A 25,442-nucleotide genomic window follows, 5' to 3' on the forward strand; every position below is an offset into this window, starting at 1 on the left:
GGGGGGGGGGGGGGGGGGGGGAGGGGCTGTGTGAGAGAGAGAGAGACTTGTTGAGTGAGAAGAGTTCTCAGACAAGGGTACAAAGGCTCATATGTTCCAGGGTGACCCTTTTAATACAGAGGTCAGAACACAGTTGATATTTGGTGCTAAGGAGGAGATCTGTTTCAATTCACAAATCCCTTTGCAACCAAGTTAATAAAGCGCAAGAGGTATATAGTGTGGATGAGAGACTCTCTGTCTTGAACTTTCAGCAGCAGTGAGCTCCCTTCATTCTTCAAAATTCACTGACACCATCAATCATCACTTTCCGTCTTGCCTATTATTATCCCAACACTGGCCTCCTTGTTTGGATTTAAACATCTGAAAGAAGCACCTTCCTCAGGGCCCTTGCAGTGGCTGTTCCCTCTGCCAGGCACACGCTTCCCCAGATTTGCTCTGACCCCTGCCTTCTCTGCCTTGAGGTCTCTGTTTAGACATCACCTTGTTTGACTGCCTTGACACAACACCCAGTAAAATATAACACCTCGTATCCACTCCTTGGTTTAAAACTGCATTGTCTGCATCATAGCTCTGGTCACCATCTGACTATATAATTTTTCTTATATTTACTTACATACTTTCTCTATCATTAGATAGTAGCAGTTTTCATATTTCAGCGTCTTGAACTTATTGACTTGAAAATGCCTGAGAAATAGTCCACGCTGAATATATATATACATTCCTTAAGTGAATAAGATAATTTCTCATTTAAACTGTAGAGTATATAACTTCTAGAGGGAAATGTGGATTTGGGGATGAAACTTCCAATTCAGAAATGAAGGGAATTCCCTTCAAAGAACCAGCTTTATACACAAAAAATACTGAAATAATTTCTTAACTAAAAAATATAAATTGTAATATTTCAACTATGTGAGTAATGAGCAAATGTTCATTTCTGTAAAATTAATTATGTGCTTTTCCTCTTTCCTGGAAGTTACCTCCACCACATGGACCTAAGGAATGATACACACATTTCAGAAATTCTTCTTCTGGGATTTTCAGAAGAAATAGAATTACAGCCGCTCATATTTGTGCTTTTCCTCTCCATGTACCTGATCACTGTGTTTGGGAACCTGCTCATCATCCTGGCTGTCAGCTCAGACTCCCACCTCCACACACCCATGTACTTCTTCCTCTCCAACCTGTCCTCTGTAGACATCTGTTTCACCTCCACCACCATCCCAAAGATGCTGGTGAATATACAGACACAGAGCAAAATGATAACATATGCAGGTTGTGTTACTCAGATGGCATTTTTCTTACTATTTGTAGGTCTGGATAACTTTCTCCTGACCATGATGGCCTATGACCGGTTTGTGGCCATCTGTCACCCCCTGCACTACACGGTCATCATGAACCCCCGGCTCTGTGGACTGCTGGTGCTGGTGTCCTGGATCATGAGTGCCCTGCATGCCTTGTTACAGGGCTTAATGGTATTGAGATTGTCCTTCTGCACAGACTTGGAAATTCCTCACTTTTTTTGTGAATTCAAGCAGATTGTCCAATCTGCCTGTTCTGACACTTTTGTTAATGATATGGTGATATATTGTGCAGCTGTGCTGCTGGGCGGTGGTCCCCTGTTTGGTATCCTTTACTCTTACTCAAAGATAGTTTCCTCTCTACGTGGAATCTCAGCTCAGGGGAAGTATAAAGCATTTTCCACCTGTGCATCTCACCTCTCCGTTGTCTCCTTGTTTTATTGTACAGTTTTAGGAGAGTATTTTACCCCTGCTGCTACCCAGAGCTCACACTCAAGTGCAACAGCCTCGGTGATGTACACTGTGGTCACACCCATGCTGAACCCCTTCATCTACAGTCTGAGGAACAAAGACATAAAGAGGGCTCTGGAAAGATTATTTGGGAAGAAAACTATAAATAGGCCAGTTTTCCTAAGGTGAAGAACTGCCACAATTGTGGTGATCAAAGGTTCATATAGAGAAATTTTAATTCTTTTATAAGACTGGAAATAGAACTTACTCCTTCTATGTATTTCTTGATGTTATTATTCAAACTCCATGTTCAAATTAAGTAACTTTATTAAGTTTCTGTTCTTATAATATCCTACTCCTTTCCTTTCTTGTTTTCCTACTTTTTGAAATTTATTCCTACCTTTGGATAAGAAATATTTGGAAATTCCCATTTACTTATTAGACATAGTATATTTTTAAAGAATAATTTATTTTCAAATAACAAATATCATACTGAATAATTTTTCTTTTGTTTTCTCAAAAAGAATAGTAAGAAGGTGTTCTACTGCTGTGGGGAAAAAAAAACTACACTTGACAATGAAGGCCGTTTATAGAATTTATAGTAGAAGTAAATCTAACAACTGCTCTTCAAAAGAGGTTGACTTTGGAATACAATGTGTTTAATAGATGGTCATTTGGTTTTATTCTTCTCACAGGGATCCTGTCCTCTTATTCACCTCTGTGTCCACAGTATGAACCATAGTGTCTACGAAAAACTGATCATCAAATACATGATCACAAGAGGATTTTTCGCTGAAACAAAAATTTTGATAAATAGATGAACCTAGTATGATATTAGTGCCAGAGATAATCTTACCTTTAAAGGAGTAAAATTTGAAAACTTAGAATGTATTGCTATGTAACAATATTTCTTTTTCATGTTGTACATCTACTCATTGGCATAGGAAGGATTGTTGTGGATGCGTAAGGAAGTTTATAGATGTGGGTGAACAAGTGATTAGCCTTTTAAAATATCATCATTGTCCTCACTTCTGTTAGCTTTGATTATTGTATTGCATACACCTTTCCTGCATAACAAGTCACGCTAAAAGCAAATGATTTAAGTTAATTCCTTTGTTACCCAATGTGAATGTATGGTGTGGCATTGTTCTGAGCTCTGCTGGTCTCCTCGTGAATCTCTAGTCAACTGTGAATGTCTACATTGTGTTTCTAAGGCTCACCCATGATGGTGTGTGTGTCTATGGTGATCTTCTCTCTCTCTTTCCCTCTCTCTTTTTTTATGTAACATCCTTTGGTTCCTATCTCCTTTTTAAAATTGAGGTATAATTGACATGCAAAGATTACCTTAAAATATGTACACCCGAATATAACACAAAACCACAGAATCTTTATGCAAAATGTAGTCCTCAGACCTGGACTTACAGTATCAACATCACCCAGGAGCCTGTTAGAAATGTAGAATTTCTGAGCCCACCAGGACCTGATTAATCTGAATCTGCATTTGGTCTTGCATGCTGGGTAAATGGTATGCACATTGGAGCTGGAGAAATACTTTTCCTGAATAGGTTTTCTCACTTTCTCACTATTGACAGTTGGGGTTAGATAATTCTTTGTGTTGGGTGCTGTCCTATTCATTATAGCTGTTTAACGGCATCACTTTAGAATTTGCCAAATACCTCCAAGGGATACAATCATCTCTAGTTGAAAAATTCTGTACAGACTTTGAGAACTGGAAGCATTCTGACAGTGAGACCTACCTTTACTTAGAATATATTTTTGGACAGATCGACAAGCCCACCTATAAGTCCCACTTCTGCATTGGAGAACATAGTTTATAATAGTATTGCATCATAGAATGGATTCTAAAAATTAATGCAGACAATCTATATAAGGTGCTAATCCTAGGTGATACTGCATAAAAATAACCTAATATGTCACAACTTATAAATGTGTTATAATGAAGGATTAAATGCTAGCTCTTAACTTGAGATACAGACAAGAATTTCCTAATTGTTTAAGCAAATATGTCATGAGACAAAGAGCCCATTGCATAAGGTTTAACATGAAGGGAAGACAGCTCCCTTTTTGAAAAGGAGAATAGAAATTTTGTGGAAATATCAGTAATTTTTCCCACTGGAAAATACTATTAGACAGAAAAGAAAAATATCAGAAGACCAGGAGGTAAAGCTCTCAGGCCCTATGATGATAGCAGATCCCAGCAGCAAGAAGAAAGATTCCTCTTTTATTCCTGGTAAGAACTCAGCCAAGGAAAAGTCACGGACTCTGATTACTACAGCCCTCAAAGTTCCTTTCTTTTCTATAGAACTGTTCTCCTTCCTTTGCTGTGCAGAGACTTGCATGTGACTTGCCGTGGTTGCAGGTCCCAAATCACAACTGCCTGCTGATCCCAAATAAACTCATCTTTGCTGGAGGAATAACTTGAAGTCTACTTGCTTTCTGTCAACACCCCCAGAAGTCAAAGTTTTGTGACTAATCTAGTCTGGTTCCTCAGTCTTAGGCTTTGGAGGTAACTTGTACTCAGGGTTGTGATAAGGTGCTGAGAGGTCAGACCTCGTAAAGCATGAGAGTTCATGGTTAAGAAATTAAAATTTAAAAAAAAAGAATTCACTTGGATGCTAACCTAGTTTCTAGGGGACATTCAGTAGGATACATTTTGTTTCTGTCCAGACCATTTTCCTCTGGAGAAATCATGTTATTAGCGCTTGGAGTAACAAAAGAAAAATGTACCAATGGACAGATATAGGGAGCTGTAAATGTCTCCTCTGCTGCAATACCTACATACCTCAAGGTATGTGGCCTTGAGCTGGACAAAAAAAAAAAAAAAAAATGTTTCTTTTGAGTCCTGACTGGCTGAGGGACTGATGTTTCATCCCTTCCTGCTGTCTTATCTGAGGACATAGCTTCAGTCCCCATCCTCAATCATCCAGGAGGAATTCTGACTTGCATAAAGTAATGTTTCTCTTAGAAATCTCATCCAGGTGAATCCAAGAGTCCATCAGGTATTTTATCAAAGAGTCAGGTAGAATGGAAGCCAAAAAAAAATTACCTGAGTCACTTGAGAATTGATCCAGCCTAGCCAAGAGCTGAGAGATCACTGTGTTGTTTGCTTGATTAATTAATTATTGTATTTATTCATGATGCCAAAAAGAGAAGTGAACTTTGAACTCAGCAATGCAGGGATGAAGCAGAATCAAGATGGAGAAGTAGGAAGACCCTGAGCTCAGCAACCCACAAACACATCAAAAATACAAGTAATTATACAGCAACTCTCCTTGATAAAAATCTGAACAATGGCTCTTTTATAAACAAGATTATAAAGAAGGAACATCAAAGAATCTGCTGGAAGTGGAGAAGAAAGGATCTAGTCAGGACTTTCATACCCACTGAATGACCCAGAAGAAAAGCGGACTATCACAGGCTCAGGGATCCTCTCTGGGGAGTTAAGGCTTTGAGCCACACCTGCGGTTTGTAAAGCAAAGAAAGTTGCCCACTAATTCAACAAGGATTAAATCATGAGCCACTGCAGTCACGGACCAACAGTGCACCCTGAAGTGAATTAAGGATGAGAAACAGAATAAGACACTCTGTGTTTTAGAAAAACAGGCCTCTTAGATACTTAGATAATTCTTAGGAAGAATTTTAATGAAGTTAGGTTCTTGCATCTCCCCATACACAGAAAAACACTAAAATCATTAATTGAAATATCAGTTAATGACTAGCTGTAAACCTTTACAGAGATGTAAGCTCGATGGCATGTATTCCCAGGCTGAAGTCATATGTGTACACAGGAGTCTCCCTGTACCTCTGCAGAGCAGTCCTCTCAGAGCTACTGAGAGGCTGTTTCCCAGGCTAAAGCAATTGGTAAGGTCCCTGAAAAAACCTGACATTCACAACTCTTACATTGTGTATTTTTCTTTCTGGCAACAAGTCCGACCCTAGGAAGATGTCTCACTTAGCTGGTTTGAAATCCATCAGGGGTCCCTGGAGGGTTATAAGAAACCAAGACTACACTATTGAAGAGCACGTGCTCAAACTTCCTCACACCCTGTCCAGCATGGGGGCAACATATTGAGAGCTGCCTGAGGCTCTGGCCAGCACGGCAGGACCACCCCACTGTGCCTCCCCTTTTGTACTGGGCTCCTGCTCCAGCACTGCTTCCTGTTGAGGCAGAGGCCACCCTTGCAAACATGCATGCATGAATCAGGGAAGAAGTGGAGCCAGTACTGGTCTTGACTCTAGCCAGGCAGAGACTGTCATTGCCAGCATGTGTGTGCAGGCTTGGGCAGGAGTGGAGCCACTTGGGCTAAATTTTCCTCTAGGCAGAGTGGAGGCTGCCTTAGCTGTTGTGCATGCACCTGTGCTCCGGTGGGGAGAGAAGCCAGCTTGGGCCCCAGCTCCACCTGAAGCCAGGGCAGAGATCATCATTGCCATTGCAAACACACACACATACCAGAGAAAGAGCGGAACAGCTCAGTAGTTCAATGCCATCCCCTTCAGCTATGAACCCACTTCTAACAAAGGCACACACACTGAGGAAAATTTAAACCAGCTGAGAAGTGCAGCCCCAAAACTCAGGTGATGGTCCAGCCTCCAGTAGGGCTGCAGCCAGCATTGAGCTTAAAAGAAAACCTGGACCCCAGCTGCCTCTAGCACTATCCCCTATGAATCAAGGCTACTTCCTACCAAGGCAGCAACCACCAGCACAATATGGGAGGAGATGTAGCCCACACTCCCTTCGGACCCAGCTCTTCCGCCAAATCCACTGGGCATGTGCAGACAGCACAGGGATGCTCCCACACAAGGACACACATTCAAGAAAAGAATATGTAATTTTTTCACCTAATTTCATAGAGACAGAGAAAATTAAAACACAGAAAACAGATGAATATCTTTCAAATGAAATAACAGGATAAAACTCCATTAAAAAACTCATTGACATATAGATAAATAATGTACTTGAACTTGGGAAAAATATAGATGAACCCAGTGAGAACGTCAACAAAGAGCTAGAAAATATAGAAAAAAGTAATCATCAGAGCTGAAGAATATGACAAGTGAAATGAAAAATACAATACATGGAAACAGCAGAATCCCTAAGCCCCTCTAAGTTTCATTTCTGTGATGGAGAATACAGGTCATAATAGTACTTTGTCAAGAGTGGATTCTAAAATTAAACTCCATCTATGTATGGTACTAATCTTAGGATATAGCGCGTTAGAATATCTAAATGTATCACCTATAATTTATGATGTTTTATAATGGACTAAATGGCAGTCTTTAACCAGTGACATAAGTAAGAATTTCCTAATTATTTAGGCTAATGTGTCATGAGACAAAGAGTCTATTGCCTGAGGTTTAATATGAAGGAAACAGAGTTGCCCCCACCCTGTTTGTTTGTTTTTTTTTTTTTTAAGGAGAATAGAAAGGTTCTGGAGATATCAGTAGCTTTTTTTAACTGTTAAAAATGAATAAAGAGAAACCTCAACTAAATTGCATTGCAAATCAACTATATTCCAATAAAAGTTTTTAAAAAAGAAAGTTATAATAAAAGCCAAAGATTCACACTACATTTCCAAAGTATACAAAAAGCTCATACAGCTCAATGTCAATACAACAAAAAACTCTTTTAAAAAATGGGTTTATTTGGGATCAGGAGAGATTTCCACTTAGAGGTCTGCAACCATGTCAAGCCACACGCAACTCTCTGCACAGCAAGGGAAGCAGAAAGCTTTTATAGAGGGGAAAGGGGAGTTAACAGGGCAATCGTAAACTAAGTCTGTGGTTTTTCAGTGGCTGAGCTCTTGCCAAGAAAAAAGAGGAATCTTTCTTCTTCCTGCTGGGCTATGCTATCATCACAGGACCCGAGAGCTCCCCCTTCTGGTCTTCTGATGCTATTTAATTGAGGTTTCTGTTTATTCATTTCTCTTACAGAGAGAAAAGCTACTGATGTCTCCAGAACCTTTCTATTCTCCTCTTCAATAAAAGGGAAAACTGTGTTCCCTTCATATTAAACCTCAGGCAATAGGCTCCTTGTTTCAGGACACATTTGCCTAAACAATTAGGAAGTTCATACTTTATCGCTGGTTAAAAGCTGCCATTTAGTCCATTATAAAACATTGTAAATGATAGGTGATCTATGTAGATATTTCAATGCACTATATCCTAAGGTTAGTACCATACATAGATTGTCTGAGTTTACTTTTAGAGTCCATGCTTGACAAAATACTCTTATGAGCTACATTCTCCATCTCAGAAATAGAACTGGGAGGGGCTTAGGGATGTGCCCAAAGTTATACTCCCAGTAAGAGATGGGAATTGGATTGGAATTCAGTCAGGATGCTTCCAGTTCCCAAATTCTGGCAGAGTTTTTCAACCAGAGATGATGTCTCCCCTGAGAAGGAATATCTGACAATGTGTGAAGGTAAGCTGCTAAGCACACAATGCACAGGACAGCACCCAACACAAAGAATTATCTATCCCCGAATGTCCGCAGTGAGAAGGTGAGAACACCTATTCTGGACAGTACTTCTACTTTAATGTGTGCACCAATCACCCAGGATGCGAGTTCAAATGCAGAATCTGATACAGGAGGTCCTGCTGGGCCTCCTGGGACTGCATTTCCAACAAGCTCCAGGGTGAGGTTGATACTACAAGGTCCTGGTCTGAGAACTACTTTTTGAGAAAAAGTTAGTGGTTCTGTGTTAGAATCAGGTATAAATATTTTAAGGTCATTTTCACTAAAAATCACCTTTGCATGATTGAAAGAAAAATGCATTAACTCTCATATAGGCTGTAAGATATTCAGTGAGTTATTTTTTAAATATAATCACCTCTGAGTGACAGCAAATACCATACTTCTAAAAAGTTTGTAAGAGGCAGAATAAAGTCCTCCAAAAGATGTCCACATTAGAATGCCCAGAATATTTTAACATGTTGTTATATATAGCAAGGGATGGCTAAGGTAGCAGGTAGAATAAGGTTGCTAATCATTTTTCCTTAAGAAGATTGGCCATGATTCTCCAGGTGGGACTAAACTATTCACAATTGTCCTCTAAATGTGGAAGAGAAGGGGCAAATGCATGTTACTCACAGAGAGATCTGAACATGGGGGAAGGGCCATGAGGCTAGGAATGCAGATGGATGCTAGAAACTGGAAGAGCAGCAAAAAGAATATATGATGGAGATAATTATCCAATAAATTTTTGTTCAGGAAATTGAGATAAGCCTCACTATTCATTCTTTTTTTTTAACTACTCATTCTTTAGTTTCACCTGAGGAAGGGCATTTTGTGTTAAGTAGAAGTCTAAAGACAATTTGGAAATACTTAGCTTGATTAGTTGTATAGAGAACCTCCCGTCGCACAAATGTAACTGTGCTTAAGGATTAGATGGTTTTGAGGCATTGTTATAGGAAAAGAAATCAAATTTACATCATTCAATTCCTTTATACCTTCTTGTCTAATTTTACATTCTCTTAACTTTACATTAATTCAAATGTTCATTGCTTTCATGTTTGTTCTCTCCAAAAAACCCTCGTTTCCTTTCAACATAAAAGATGTGATTATAAATGAGTCTGTGTACATATATGGATGTGAGTGTACTTATTGGAAATAAAAATGTATACAAACATACACGTACATCTACATATGCATAACTTTCAACTATAAGCATTTCTTTGAGCTCAAGATATATTTCTACACGTTTCATTTCCTCCTCAATAGATCCATCCAAAGCTATGTTTACTCTCCCACATTACCTTCAGAAACAAGGAAAATGAGGTTCAGGAAGACTAAATTTTAAAGCCTTAGAAAGCTCGTTGTACACTTTCCAGAATTGTACACAAATGGAAACATGCAGTATACACTCTTAATTGTTATATATCTTCTATAATGCATCAAATTCTACACTAAATATGTGCACTTGATAGTCTGCAATTATACTCAATAAATTAGTTAAAAGATTAAAATCTAATGATGCATGGCTCAGGTAAGATATAGAGCACAGGTAACTGACTCACACTTAACAGGGGTGGAAGATATTTCTTTGGTAGTAAACCAAACTTTCATATAGGGAAATAGGAAAACTAGAGGTAAATTATAGTAATTCCACTTAATAAACTCATTTTTTTCTGTAAAATAGAAGGTTAACCTAGATATAGAAATGGAGTCAATTTATCATATATCGATTCAGGAGACCTCTTAATACTGTTTGGCATATTTGTAGGTTGCTGAAAGAGTACATCTGAAAAGTCCTCACCATAAGGAAAGATTGTAACTATGTATGGGGATGGATGGTCCCTGGACTTATTGTGGAGAACATTTTCAACATATAAAAATAGCAAATCGTTATGTTTTACATCTGAAACTAGTATAATGTTATATGTCAAATATGCCTCGATTTTAAATAAGGAGGAAAATTCCAAAGGAGGCCACATTAAAAATAAAAAAGGAAAAGGAAAACAGAGAATATCATCAAAGTCAGACACAACACCATGGGTGAGTCTAAGAAATACAGTTTAGCGTTTCACATCTGACTGTAGACCCCGAGGAGACCAACAGAGCTTAGAAAACCTCACCATACATTCTTCTTTGACAATAAAGGCATTCTGTTAAATCATTTGCTTTTAGGATGGCTGGTAGGGCTTCCTAGGTGGCGCAGTGGTTGGGAATCCGCCTGCCAATGCAGGGGACATGAGTTCAATCCCTGCTCCAGGAAGATCTCACATGCCGTGGAGCAACTAAGCCCATGTGCCAAAAAAAAAAAAAAAAAGATATAGGATGGCTGGTAATGCAGGAATAGCTGCGTAATAGGACAATTATAACCATCTGCTGCTTTTTGTGGGCACTTATTCTCAAATTCGAAGACAGCGTTCTTGGTTATTCCATTATAAAGTTTATTTCAGAAAACAGTATTAAAACGTGTCTATACTGGGATTCCATTCCAGGTAAACAGGAAAGATTGAAAGGACATGGCATATTTCTGTAGGAAAACTGGAGATGTTGAGTCACATGACTGCATAGAAATTTAGGGTCTGTCATTACTTATTCTTCATCCACAGAGATGAATAGTTTCCAGAGCATAAAGGAGACATATAATTGGAAGGTTCTGCTGATGACCGTTCACCCCTCCTTTAGTTGTCATGACCAAATTTTGAGGAAGGGAGATATTTCATTTAAAGCAATGCAATGAGTCATACTGTAAGCAGAATTGGATGTTTTCTGTCAGATAATTCAATAAACATAATTTTAAACACCAATCATTTGTTCACCCATATCTGTACACGTCCTTATCCTTAGACAACCATCTTCCATACTCCAATGAGTAGATGTCCCACATGAAAAAGAAATAGTGTTACATAGTGATACAGTGCATCATTTAAAATTTTGATCCACTAAAGTTAAGGTCGTTTCTGGCTCTAAGATCATACTAGTTTCATCTATTTATTAATTCTTTTTCTTTCAATGAAGAATTTCTCTTGGGATGATGGATTTGAGGATCAGTTTTTCACAATAATTATAATTGGCTCTGCAAACACAGAGCTGAATAATAAAACAGGACCCCAATGATAAGAATAGCACCAAATGACCATCTATAAAGCACACTATATGTAAAGTCTACATTTTCCAGAAGAGGAGTTAAGATAGCGATATACAAAGGATGTATGTGCACGTAAGTGAAAAAAATATGGTCTTAGATTTCCTTCTTCCAAAATTTTATAAATAGCATTAGTTTCCAAATGTATTTTCCCCATAGCAGTAGAAGAACTCATGATTATTCTGTTAGCAACACAAGAGAAAAATTAATCAGGACAATATTTGTTTTGGAGAAGAAATTCTTCTTTAAAAATCTACTTTGTCCCATTAGGTAAATGGGACTTTCCAAATACCTCTAATCAAATGTTGGGAATACATTTTGGAAAGTAGGAAAACATCAAAGGGAAGGAGGAGGACAACTTGAGACCAGAAACCTTAATAATGTGAGTCACTTAATTCGATTAGAGAGGTAGAAATAAAAATGTCAAAAATACATTAGAAGGAGTAAGTTCTATTTCTAATCTCATGGAAGAAGAACATTTTCTCACCATGAAAACTGGATCACTGAAATCATGGTACTTCTTCACCTTAAGAAAAATGGTCTTCTTATAGTACTCTTCCCAAATAATTTTCTGAGAGCAAACTTTATGTCATTGTTCCTCAAACTATAGATGAAGGGATTCAACATGGGCGTGACCACAGTGTACATCACCGAGGCTACTGCACTTGAGTGTGAGCTGTGCGTAGCAGCAGGGGTAAAGTATACTCCAAAGCATGTACAATAAAATAAGGAGACAGCAGAGAGGTGAGATGCACAAGTGGAAAATGCTTTATACTTTCCTTCAAATGATGAGATTCCACCTATGGAGGAAACTATTCTAGAGTAAGAGTAAAGGATACCAACCAAGGAAATACCACCCAGCAGCCCAGCTGCAAAATACATTACCATATTATTAAGAAAGTTGTCCGAACAGGCAAATTGGACCATCTGCTTGAGTTCACAGAAAAAGTGAGGGATTTCTAAGTCTGTGCAGAAGGAAAGTCTCAGTAACATTAAACTTTCCACAAGGGAATGTAGGATACTTATGATCCAGGACACCAGCACCAGCAGAATGCAGAGCCAGGGATTCATGATGACTGTGTAGTGCAGGGGGTGACAGATGGCCACAAACCGGTCATAGGCCATCACAGTCAGGAGAAAGCCATCCAAACATACAAAGACTGTGAAAAAGTACATCTGGGTGATGCAGCCTTCATAGGTGATAACTTTGGTTTGTGTCTGAATGTTCCACAGCATCTTTGGGATGGTGGTGGAGATGAAACACATGTCTACGAAGGACAGGTTGGAGAGGAAGAAGTACATGGGTGTGTAGAGGTGGGAGTCGGAGATGGTGGCCAAGATGATGAGTAGGTTCCCAAACACAGTGATCAGGTACATGGAGAGGAAAAGGCCAAATACTAGGGGTTGCCGTTCTGGATCTTCATAAAAACCCAGAAGAAGAATTCCTGAAATTTGTGTATCATTCCCTGGGTCCATATGGTGGAGGTAACTTCCAGGAAACAGTAAGACAATGTGATTAATTTTTCAGAAACAAGCATCACTCAAGTAGTTGAAATATTACAATTTACATTTTGCAGTCAAGAAATCATTTCAATGTTTTGTACATGGATCTGGTTCCTTGCAGGGAATCCCCATTTCATCTCTGATTAGGAATTTTTGTCCCCAAATCAGCATTTCCCTTAAGAGTTTACATATTCCCTAATTTAAATGATAAATGATTTCCTTCATTTGAGGAATGTATATTCAGTGTAGACTATTTATCTGGCATGGTCTGGTCAAAAAGTTTAAGATGCTGAAAACAGAAATTGCCACAAACCTAACAATGGTGAAAGTATATAAGTAAACATAAGAATTACACAGCATGTCATATGTGACCAGGGCTATGAAGCAAACAAAGCAGATATAAAGCAGGGAGTATATATGAGATGTTATGTTTTACTGGATGTTGTTGTAAGATAGTCAGACAAGGTGACGTTTCAACAGAGACCTCAAGGAACAGAAGGCAGGCAGGAGTCAGAGCATATCTGGGGAAGAGTGTGCCTGGCAGAGGGAAGGACCACTGCAAAGACCCTTCTTTCAGATGTTTAAATCCGAAAAAGGAGGCCAGTATGGGGATAATAATAAGCAAGAGAGAGAGGGAGAAGGGGTGAGTGATGGAGTCAGTGAATTTGAAGAACAAAGGGCTTCACTGCTGCTTAAAGTTCAAGACACAGGGACTCTCTTGTCCATACTACGTACCTCTTGCACTGTAGTAATCTGGTTGCAAAGGCCTCCTCTTAATTGAAACAGATCTCCCTTAGCACCAAACATTGGCTGTATTATAAGCATGACCTTGGAATACAGGAGCCCACATATCCCTGTCTAAGAATGGTTCTGTCACTGCAAGGCACGCCCACTCGCACACACACACACAGCATAGCACACCCATGGCCTCCTGATGTGTGTTACTCCCATGTTCTCTCACCCCCCTCACTGTTTAGAATATGAATGCATACAACACTTGGTGGCCAGATCATATTAACTTTCTCATGAATTCTGCAGAAATAGTATGTAGAAATTCCTATTTTTAAGCCTCCCATGGACAAGTAATCTTGGGACTCCATTTTGGTACGGCTATTTTCTGTCCTGTGTATAAAGAAACACAAAAAATGTGTTCACAAACAGAGAAAGAGAGAAAGAGGGGAATTTAATGGACATGAAGGGTAAATTGACTTAATCTCTATTATGACACCTTTATGATGATATGTGGGCAAGATTATCTCTGTAGTGGAGTCTGTCAATTCAATATAAAAAACTGTAATTCATTATACAAATTTATGAAACAAAAGTTATGGAAAATCCAAAACTAATTTCTAAAAAACAGAGATATAATATAGGTACAATTTAGTGATATCAGTGTGGGTCACTCATTCACTTTTAGATTATCAAAGACTTGGAAGTAAAAGAATATGACAGAAAGTCTTCTAAAATGTGGGCAGGAAGCAATATCTAAATTATCATTTCCCCTTACCTAGAGATGTACGGATTCAAGAACGTATGTGGAAGGTAAAGGTGATCTTTAGTCACAAGTAAAGGAGAATGGCTTCCAAATGGTGCCGGAACATTATGCAATTTTCATAAATAGATCTATTAACAATAAAGTTATTTACACATTAAGGAATAGGATATGTGGGAAGCAGTTAGAAACATGTATAAAGCATGACTTATTAGCATCAAATATGCAGAAGAACATTCATTTTCATTTGTGTTTAAAGCAAAGATTCACAAGTGAAGAACATTTACGTGAAGCTCTATTCCTTCAGTTAAATAAAATGTAAAGCAGTGGAGAGAACATAATATGGCTGACAAAGATTTTACAACATGAAATTCATAAACTCTCAGATATTTTGAATAAATTCTTGCGTGCATGAATAAAATAACCAAATGGCAAACAGTGTATGATGAAAAAAAACTCCAATTCTTTGCTTGAAAGAAGAAAATCAGAAATACAAAAGTAAAGGACTTAGGCAGTTTTTGATAAAATAACTGGCTAACAGAATTGCAAATATATTCAGTCTTACAGGAAATGAAATGGTTGCAAAGTAAGCTCATTAAAATACCCCTTTTCACATAATTAATATATTTTTATGTGAATACTAACAAAGGGGAGATGCTGTGAAATGTGTGTCTCATGAACTGTTGTTGCAAGAAAGTGTCTGCATTCCTTGGTCTGGACATTTTTCATCATAGTCAAATATGCTCCATAGTTTCAAAAATGTCCCTGTATATGCCTCCACAGCTAATACCCTATTTCTCTACTCCAGTTAGCCAGTTAATCTCAAAGATGTTTGTACTTAGGTTCTAATTTTAGTGGAAGCACTTTACACTTCCTATTCTCTTTTCAAATCAGACCTGCATTTTCACCATTTAATGGTCAACACTGACCCTTGCATTGCCGAGTTCAATTTCACTTATACTTTTGTCATCATAAATTAATACGTTAGTTAATTAATCAAGCCAACAAACAACCTCAGGGATCTCAGCTCTGGGCTGGCCTCAGTTGCCCCTCAGGTGAACTCAGGTAAACGTTTGTGGCTGCCATTGCCTTTGAATTTCTGCAGTATTACTGGGTTCTTGGCTCACCTGGGTGGAGTCTCTGAGAGGAAGGTTGTCCACAAAGATGTCCAAATTTGTCTTGGATGGTTGATGATGGGGATAGAAGCTCTTTTCCAGGACAAAACAGCGGAATGGTGTCAAACATTTGTCCTGCATCCAGAGTTATGAAAACCAGTAACCATATCCTGTTCAGCCCATGGTCGCACATGCAGAGGGACCCAGCAGAAGAGATGTTTATAGCTCCCTAGTCCCTCTGGTTACCACCACCTGTAATAATTGATTTCCCTGCGGGACATTGGTCCGGACAGAAAAAAAAAAATTCTACTAATTCTCTGTGTCTAGGACACAATGTTACCAGACAGTTGAATTCAGTGTTTATTAACCATTCACCATGATCTCTCCTACCTTCCAGAGGAATGAACCTTAAGGTCCCATAACCACATCCCAACCCCGAGTTCAAGTTTTCCCCAGAGTCTAAGATTGAGGATCTAATCAATGCATTGCCTTTGGTGGATCGCAGCCCTTAATATGTCCAAGAAACTAATATTCCCATCTTCGAGAAGTGAGTTGACTTTTTAAAACCTGAATTCCTATGTAGTACACTGCTTGGATTCACGAGAATTTTGACAAAACAACTAGTGGTTTCATACTTCCATCACTAGCTAATAGCTGTCAGTTAATCCCTCATTAGAAAATGTTTGTTAATTAAAAAGATATATTTAGATCTTAACACCTTATAGGGATTATATGATAATTGTTAGAAAACTCCATTCTCTGAGATAGTACTACTATGACCTCAGTGTTCCATTGCACAAATAAGATTCATGGTGATTATTTATATGCCAGTTACAATCTAAGTAAGGCACGGGGCATTTTGGGGAATTTTGTCAGGCTTTTTTTCCAGTTTTCAGAATCTGAGCTAGTGTTCTCAGAGTTGCTTTTGCCCTGGGTGATATCTGGTCATGTCTGTAAGGATGCTGCTCAGGCCAGCATCCAACACAAATAATGATCTTGCCCCAAAATGTCAACAGTGAGCAAATGAGTAAACCTGTTCTAAACCAACATTTTCCCCACTTCACTGTGCAAAATAATCACCCAGATGCCAGTTCAAATGCTGTTTCTGATTCTGCAGGTCTTACCTGGTGACTAATGGGGCTCCAGGATGGTGTTGATGGGGAAGGTAATAGACTGTGGCCAAATCTTTGAGTAAGCAAGGCTCTCCTTATGTTTTAGTATCATGTGTACATAGTTTTACATTTCTCCACCCCAAATAGTCTTTGCATGAAATTTTAAATGAACAGCATGTTAATTTATTCAGAGGTTATGGTAAATTCTGTGTCCAATTATTTTATAAAAGGGCCATTGAATCACACCAAAGAATCTAATTCTTAAAAAATCCCTATAGTAGGCACAGGTCCTCCTGTAAATGAGGATGAGAAAAGCAAAAGTGTGAGAGTCCCAGAGAGATTTGAAAATGATAAACTGCTGACTTTGGAGACGTAATCATTGGCACATATTCTCTAAAAACTGGGAAAAGACAGGACAGAAATTCTTCCTTCCATCCTCCTGAAGGAACCCAGCCAAGGTGATCTCATTATTTGAGTTCAATAGAAACAATTTCAGGCTCCTGATATTCAGAAATGTCACAGTATAGATATGTTTGTTTTAAGTCACTGCTGTGTTAATTTGTTACAGCAGCAATTGGAGTCCAATATGGACATTTATCCAATAAAATTTTGTTGAAAGAACCTGAATTTCAATTTCTCAATTCATTTATCTAGCTTTCTTGAATGTAGTAGTTTTGCATTGATATCCCACCTGAAATAGATGTAGATTACAGTCAATTTGGAGATATTTGGGCCCATTTGCTGATACAGATTATATAAGGGTGAGTCAAAAATTATCCGCACACTGGTTACATGAAAATTTCTGTAAATTCTACAGCCAGAGTGTGGATAATTTTTGACTCACCCTCCTATGAATTGAAATGTGGCTCTGGCTTTAAGGATTTTGAGACATTAATATAGGAAAATTAATTTGTTATGAATAATAGGTTCATCCATTCTACTTTAAATCATTATGTCTAAATTTATACATCTTTCATTTCATGTTAATTAAAATGTTCAAACTTTTCACTTTTTTAATCCTCCAACTTTGTCTCAAATTTCCAGCAAATATAAAAGATGGAATTGTAAATACCTAAGTATGTGTGTCAGTGTGGTTATTTAAAAAAAAAGTGTGTAAATGAAAACACTAATTAATATGCACCACTATGTTCATTGCTGCACATTTACAATAGCCAAGTTATGGATACAACCTAAGTACTCTTCAACAAAAAAATGGATAAGGTTGATATTTTTTATATATTTCCATATATACATTTATATTTATATATATATATATAGAATACTACTTAGGTATAAAAAAAGTGAAATCTTGAAATATGGAAAGACCTTGAGGGTATTATTCTAACCGAAACAAATAAAATGGGAAAAGACAAATACCATATAATTTCACTTACAAGTGGAATATAAAAAAATAAAAATAAATGCACAAACAACAAAAGTGAACACATAGATACAGAAAACAGAGTAGTGGTTACCAGAGGGAAAGATTGATAACAGGAGGGAAAAATGGATAAAGAGTCTCAACTGTATAGTAACAGATGAAAACTAAAATTTAGGTGATGAGCACACCACTATAATATAATGTTGCACACATTAAACTTATACAATGCTATAAAACAATGTTATCTCAAAAAAAACCTGAAAATATTAGTGTTGACATGCATGTGCAGAAAGTGAACTCTGGTACACTATTGGTATTAATCTAATTTATGGTACAGCCACAATGCAAAAAAAATGTATGAAAGTTACTCAAAAAATGAAAAATAGAACTGGGATATTATCTAGCAATTCCACTTCTGGGCATATATCCGAAGAATTGAAATCGCTCTTTGAAGAGATGTGTGCACCCCTGTATTCACTGCAATGTTACCTACAATATGCAAGGCATGGATATAACCAAAGTGTCCATTGTTGAATGAATAAACTTTGAAAGTGTTATATGCATTAGAATATTTTTGGCAATAAAAAAATGGAAATTTCTGCCATTAAAGACAACATAGGTGAACACTGAGGGCATCATGCTGTGTGAAATAATCTAGACAGTGAAAAACAAGTACTGTGTTATCTAACATGTATGTGGAATCTAAAAAGGCCAACATTATAGAAACAGAGAGTAGAACGGTGACTTCCAGAACCTGGAGAGTTGGGAATTCATGGTAATTTTCTGAGGTGATGAGTGTTAACCAATTTTATTGGGTAATCATTTTGGAATACATAAATATATCAGGTCTTTACATTGTACACCTTAAACCTGCAAAAAAGTTATAGGCCAATTACTTGTCAACAGAATTGGAAAATAAAATAGAATGTATATTTTGTACAAATGAAAGAACCATATAAAAACTGAATGCATGTTGTCTGATTCCATTTGTACATAATTCAAGAGAGTGCAAAATATTACTTCTTTGTTTTAAATGTCATTGTGAAAAATTTAATTTCCTTAAGCTTAAATTAATTCAACATTTCATACAAAAATGTTTTTTGGTGGAAAATATAAAACTAATGTACACATGACTCTAAAACATAACCACAGCCTGGCTTACTCACAGAGTGGCCACAGTCCAGTACCTGCTTCATCAACATCATTCAGGAAATTGTTAGTTATGAAAAGTCTCTTGGCTTCCCAGGCAGGACCTCCTGAATCATAAACTGTATCTGAAATAGCATCTGGGTTATTGCTTTGCACAATGAAGTTGGAAAGAGTTAGAAGTTTCGGAACCCCACAGGTGGGAGGATGTGCAGAAGGTGGGGATGAGACCACCAAGACGGCGTGGGTGACCAAGGGGATGGCAGTTTCAATTGCACATCAAGGCAGAGGGATATGCAGGGCCACATCACAGGAGAGATGCTGAAGTCCAGCTCCGGTGGGTCCAGGAGTACCCAAGGGATGAGTGGCGTCTGCGCAAGGAAGAGAGGAGGAGGCCTGTGTCTGCTATGCAGGATCTCTCTTTATTGTCAGAGCTTTGCATGTTTATATAGTAAACATATCTCAGAAAAAATCTTTTATGGTAGAGCATATCTTCCCTCAGCATCTACCAGTTTCTTTCTTTTGTCAGGTTTGGTTTGCAAACCTTGTGACTTTAAGGTAAACATATGTAAATAACTTCTTAATCTTATATCTAAGCAAACTATAGCCCTTAGCACCCATACCTATGCCTAATGTCTATGTCTATACTTATGCTTTGCTGCAATCATGAGCATTACAAAAAGAGCCACCCCTCCCTTTTAGTAGCCTGAGGTGCCCGCCTTTTCCACCAAGGAGTGGTGGGAGGGGACTTGGTGGGGCAGACACGGAGAAAGAATGTGTCAAACCCTGGTTCTTTCCTGGGGACATAGAAACAGGGAGGGGAAGTGGGTGGTAAGTATAGTATTACAAAGAAACAAAGAGCAGAATGCAAAATGGGTGGAGATGGTCTGGGGCCTGTCCTTGCGGAGCGGTCGCCTTGCGATCCTCCTGTTCCAAAATGCCCTTCCAAGGAGTTCTCGTCTTGCGGTCCTCCTTGGAGCCTGGTGACCTTGCCACAGCATTGGCTTGTCCAGACGGCTCCCGACAGAGAGAAGTCTGGAGACAGAAACTGGGGAGAGTGGTCAGCATAAAAGGAGTAGTTAAGACATCTGGGAGTGGATGAGCTGACTCAGAAAGTTAGAAAAACATACAATATGTGGTGTGAAGACGAGCTAGGCTCTTGCTCGTACCAAACAAGAGTAAAGCGGCAACTTGACTGTCACCTTGGCTGACTTTGACCTGGGCTCAGCAGCTGAGGGTGGACATGAAGTTGGCTTCACACGCAGACTGATGGAAAGAGGGGTCACTCTTTCTTCCAGGAGGTGTCCAGAGAAAGCAAACATGGTGGCCTTTCTCTCTGAGCTGCATGACATTGTCACCTCTAGTGACACTCATACACTGGATCGTTCACACCAAGTGGAACAAGACTATCTCTCAACTCATGAGTAAAGAAGTCCCAGGAAAGAAATTAACATCCTAAGATGACCAGATTTCATGCAACTTTGTGTCTCCTGATGATTGTCACCTAGCTTCTCTACACCTCAATGTTTGATTTGTAGACAAAAAAATTCTGGGGCAGGATCATTACTTGTATCGGGTGTTGTCCTGTGCACTGTAGATGTTTTAGGGGCTTCCCTTCAACATGACCAAAGAACATCCATGGCAAAGCCATCTCTGGTTGAGAACCCCTGGCTCAGATTTTGAAAACTTGAAACAACCTGAAAGAATTCCAAGAAAGGTCCCATGCCTTAGATTATAAATGACAGATCACTAATCACTGTGAACTCCATTTCTGCAATGGAAAATGCAGTTTCTGATACTATTACCTCACAGAATGGAGTTTTCTAAAAGTTAAATCATATAGTTCCTATAAGATGCTAAGATCTCTTACAATAAAGATTTTCTAATGAAGACTAAATGACAGCTCTTAACATGCTAGAAGTATGAAATGTCTCTAATGTGTCTCATAATAAATGTCTCATAATAAACAAAGATTTTCTAATGAAGACTAAATGATAGCTCTTAACTTATAAGTATGAAATTTCTAGCAGCTTTAGCAAAAGTGAAGTGCACTGCTGAATGTTTTACATTAAAGAACAAAGTTGTCCCTCTTATAAAAAGGGGAATAATAGTCTTTTTAAGAGACATCAGGGATTGTGACCCAGCATAATTCACTGCTTTGATTAGGGACCTAATCAAGACAGAACACTCAGGGTTAGACTCTGGAGAAAACGTGAACGCAGAGTCGGGATGAGGTTTGGAACATTAAGGTTTATTCCTCTGGAAGACAGGTGAGATCATGGAGGATGAGTAATGAAAGCTGAATTCATCTGGCTTATAACACTGTGTCCTAGAAACAGGGAAAGAGCAAGAAAATATTCCTATCTGCCCCGTTGGGAAATCAATTACTCAGAGGTGATGGTGACAAGGGAAATATACCTAATGAGCAGATGCAGGGAGCTGTAAATATCTCCTCTGCTGCATCCCTCAGCCTCGGCAACCTTGGGCTGGATAGGACATAGTCGTTGCTTTTGGAGTCATAACTCTGGCTGCAGGACCAATGCTTGACTCCATCCCACTGTCTTGTCTGGAAACACACCTTCTCTCTTCATCATCAACCAACAAGGGGAATTTTGGCATCTATGTCAAGACCTTCCTCTCTGTGACTCCACCCAGGTGAGTCCAAGAGCCCAGTAAATACTGCAGGAGAAGGTCAAAGAGAATGGCAGCCAAGAACATTTATCGGAGTTCACCTGAGAGTCAATAAATCAGAGCTGAGATTGCTGTGATTGTTTGCTGATTGAGTAATTGATTTATTATTTTATGATCTTAAAAATAGAAATGAATATTGAACTCGGCAAGGCAATAGTCAATGTTGATCATTAAATGATGGACATGGAAGCCCAAATAGAAGAGGGAATGTAAAAGTAGAAGTCCGAAGTAGAAGTAGAACCTAAGTCCAAAGCCCTTTGTAGTTAACTGGAGTAGAGTAACAGGGTGTTAAATGTGGAGGGGTGTACAGTGATGTAAACATATTTTTTAAGATGGCATATATTTGACTGTAATAAGAAAGATACAGTCCAAGGAATGCTGATAAACATTACCTTGCAATAGCAGTTCATAGGATATTCATTTCACAGTATCTCCTCTTAATATTCAAATGAAAACAATATTATATGCAAATTGTATGTTAATGGGCTTAGTTTGCAATCATTTCCTTATCTATAAGACTGAATATATTTGTAGACTAGTTTACCAGTTACATTCTCTATTTGACCTTTTCTCTACTTGCTTAAGTCCTTTGATTTTGTAGTGAAGTCAGAATTTTTTATTCCTATTTGTATTGTATTCTTCAAAGAATTGGAATTTAAATCAACTTGGTTATTTACCATTTGGTTATTTAATGCATGTATACAAGTACGTGCCAATTGTTTGAGAGTTTATGAACTTTGTGTGGTAAACTCTATGTCAGTCATGAATTCACTCCATTGTCTTTAAAAAAAAACAAAACTGAAACTATAGAGCTGTCACTTAAATATTATTCACTTGAGGATTCTTGCTTTAAACAAAAATAAAATTGAATGTTCTTCTACATACTTGGTAATAATAAATCACCTTTTTATATATAATTCCAACTACCTTCCACATCTATCATTCTTCATTGCTCCTTTCCTTCTTTTGTGATTAGATCAATTTCTAAAATTTGCACCTTGGTCAACCATTATTTGTAAGGCAATCTTCTTTACATTTGACTAAAATCTACTTTGTCCTCCATATGCATATTTAAATCCATATATCTCCATGTAAAAGGAAATCATTACTTACGTACAGCTTCCTCCACAGATTTTAAAAGACTTTCTGTCATATTATTTTATTTCCAAGACTTTGGTAATCTAAAATTGAATTGATGACCCCACCAATATTATTAAGTTATAACTGTTTTATACATTTTCTTTTAGAACTTGACTTTGTATGTTCCTTCAGTTTTGTTTCATATAGTTTTTTTTAAATATTGAATTTCATAAAGTGTTGAAAATACATCATGTGGATGAGGACTCCTTGTGACTGAAGTTTCAGCATCAGCAGGGAGGCCACCTTGTTCCTCAGCATCCTCTGACATCATCACTCCTCACTCACCTCCCGCTTATTTCCCTCAGGAGAGTGGCTTCCTTTTTTGGGCTGGACCACCTTAAACAAGCACCTTTTTCAGGCCATTTCCCTGGCTCTTCCCTTGCCAGGCACACACGTTCCCGTGTGCTCATGACACTGGCTCTCTCTTCCTTGAGGCCTGTTCAAATATTACCTTGTTCGAAGTTCTTTCATGGACATGCATAAAAAAATAGCACCTTTACTCTCTCTATTATACCAACTTTATCTTCATAGCACCTCTACCACTGGACACATTTCATAATCTTTTATTTGATTCTAGTCTCCATAACTGGATTTTGGAATTTTGGCTTTTCAGAACCCTGATTTTCCTGCATGGACAGTACCTGGGCTTTATCTCAATTCAGTTTATATTCCTCAAATGCATGAAAGAATTTCTCATTAAACTGTGAATACATGACATCTTGCAGAAAAACCTGCTAATGAGGGATGACACAGGGAATTCCCTGAAGGGATTCAAATCCATGAACAAAACACTGTAATTAATTTCTTCATGGCAGAATATATATGGTCCATTTCAAAAAATGTGAGTAACGCCAGTTTGTGTAAAAATAGTCATGTTAGTTTCCCGTTTCCTGGTAATCACATCCACCACCTGACAGCAAGGAACCTAACAGGAGTTTCCGAGTTCCTTCTTATGGGATTTTCAGAGGCACCTGAATTGCAACCCCTCACATTTGGGCTTTTCTTTTCCATGTACCTGATCACTGTGTTTGGAAACCTTCTCGTCATCCTGGCCACCATCTCTGACTCCCACCTCCACACCCCCATGTACTTCTTCCTCTCCAACCTGTCCTTTGTAGACATCTGTTTCACCTCTACCATCGTCCCGAAGATGCTGTGGAACATCCAGACACAGAGCAAAGTCATCACCTTTGAAGGCTGCATCACCCAGATGCATTTCTCCACCCTCTTTATAGGGCTGGACATCTTCCTCCTGACCGTGATGGCCTATGACCGGTTTGTGGCCATCTGTCACCCCCTGCACTACACAGTCATCATGAACCCCCGGTTCTGTGGACTGCTGGTGCTGGTGTCCTGGATCATCAGTGCCCTCCATTCTGTGTTAGAAAGCTTAATGGTGTTGCAACTGTCCTTTTGCAAAGTCTTAGAAATCCCCCACTTTTTCTGCGAACTCAAACAGATGATCCAATTTGCCTGTTCTGATACCTTTCTCAATAACATGGTGATGTATCTTGTAGTTGTACTGCTAGGTGGCGGTCCTTTTGCTGGGATCCTTTACTCTTACTCTAAGATAGTTTCCTCCATATGTGGAATCTCATCTGCTCAGGGGAAGTACAAAGCATTTTCCACCTGTACATCTCACCTCTCAGTTGTCTCCTTATTTTATTGTACAGGCTTAGGAGTGTACCTTAGCTCTGCTGCTACCCACAGCTCACGCTCAAGTGCAACAGCCTCGGTTATGTACACAGTGGTCACACCCATGCTGAACCCCCTCATCTACAGTCTGAGAAATAAAGACCTAAGGAGGGGTCTGAATATACTGAAATATTAAAATAAGCTATGAAAGGTTCATTTTTCCTAAGGGCTTGAGAAGTACCTATGATAGCAGAGCTCAAAGCATGATCCAAATGTTGCCAGCCTTTGATCTAATTGTGGAAGTAGAATATGCCTCTTCTATTTTTCTAGGAACTTTTATTTTTATTTTGACTTTATACAAGTTACATAATTCACTTTTAAGTTTTGTGATATCTATGGGAACCAATTTTTTTTTCTTTTTAATTTTTCTGCTCTCCCAATTGTAATCACAAGTTTGGATGTGAAGGATTTGGAAATTCCCATTTATCTCAAGGGACTGCATGGCTCTCTTAAGGATAATTTCTTCTCAAATGAAATAAATCTCACTGAGTATTTTTTCCTTCATTTAACTAAAAGAAGAGTCAATTTTTGTACTACTTCTATGTGGGAAAAAAAAAAACTCCTCTTGGCAAGAATAGCTATTAATAACTGTATAACAGAGAAAAATCTGAGAGCACAGTTTTTCCCATTTGTGAATGTCAATTCCTATATATATATCACCACCTTAATTGCTCTTCCTGATAATGCAAACTTTAACATACTGGTTATCACTGATCTTGGGGTATTTTTCTACTCATTAGGACCTTGTTCTGCTACACAGCTTGTGTCCACTGTGTCTATGATAGTTACTGGCAAATATTGATAA

At 38.3% G+C, this 25,442-nt stretch overlaps 3 protein-coding genes across 3 annotated transcripts; 2 read left to right on the forward strand and 1 right to left on the reverse strand.

Moving 5' to 3' along the window:
- The first annotated feature begins 986 nt into the window (after window positions 1-986).
- On the forward strand, window positions 987-1,937 carry LOC130836254 (olfactory receptor 7A17-like). The gene has a single exon (XM_057708319.1). It carries the CDS (start codon window positions 987-989, stop codon window positions 1,935-1,937), a length of 951 nt encoding a protein of 316 aa, XP_057564302.1.
- A 9,947-nt stretch (window positions 1,938-11,884) lies between these two features.
- On the reverse strand, window positions 11,885-12,838 carry LOC130836255 (olfactory receptor 7A17-like). The gene has a single exon (XM_057708320.1). It carries the CDS (start codon window positions 12,836-12,838, stop codon window positions 11,885-11,887), a length of 954 nt encoding a protein of 317 aa, XP_057564303.1.
- An 11,113-nt stretch (window positions 12,839-23,951) lies between these two features.
- LOC130836256 (olfactory receptor 7A17-like) lies at window positions 23,952-24,773 on the forward strand. The gene is made up of 2 exons (XM_057708321.1): window positions 23,952-24,306; window positions 24,592-24,773. The coding sequence occupies exons 1-2, from the start codon at window positions 23,952-23,954 to the stop codon at window positions 24,771-24,773; spliced, it is 537 nt and encodes a 178-aa protein (XP_057564304.1).
- The last annotated feature ends 669 nt before the right edge of the window (window positions 24,774-25,442 follow it).

This window comes from Hippopotamus amphibius, chromosome 15 (genome assembly GCF_030028045.1).
Source record: "Hippopotamus amphibius kiboko isolate mHipAmp2 chromosome 15, mHipAmp2.hap2, whole genome shotgun sequence".
NCBI classification, from domain to species: Eukaryota; Metazoa; Chordata; class Mammalia; order Artiodactyla; family Hippopotamidae; genus Hippopotamus; species Hippopotamus amphibius.

Coding starts and splice junctions, on each gene's coding strand:
- LOC130836254 (XM_057708319.1), top strand. CDS start 987: ATGGACCTAAGGAATGATACACACATTTCAGAAATTCTTCTTCTGGGA.
- LOC130836255 (XM_057708320.1), bottom strand. CDS start 12,838: ATGGACCCAGGGAATGATACACAAATTTCAGGAATTCTTCTTCTGGGT.
- LOC130836256 (XM_057708321.1), top strand. CDS start 23,952: ATGTACCTGATCACTGTGTTTGGAAACCTTCTCGTCATCCTGGCCACC. Junction 24,307..24,591: donor GCTGGTGTCCTGGATCATCA/GTGCCCTCCATT, acceptor CTCACCTCTCAG/TTGTCTCCTTATTTTATTGT.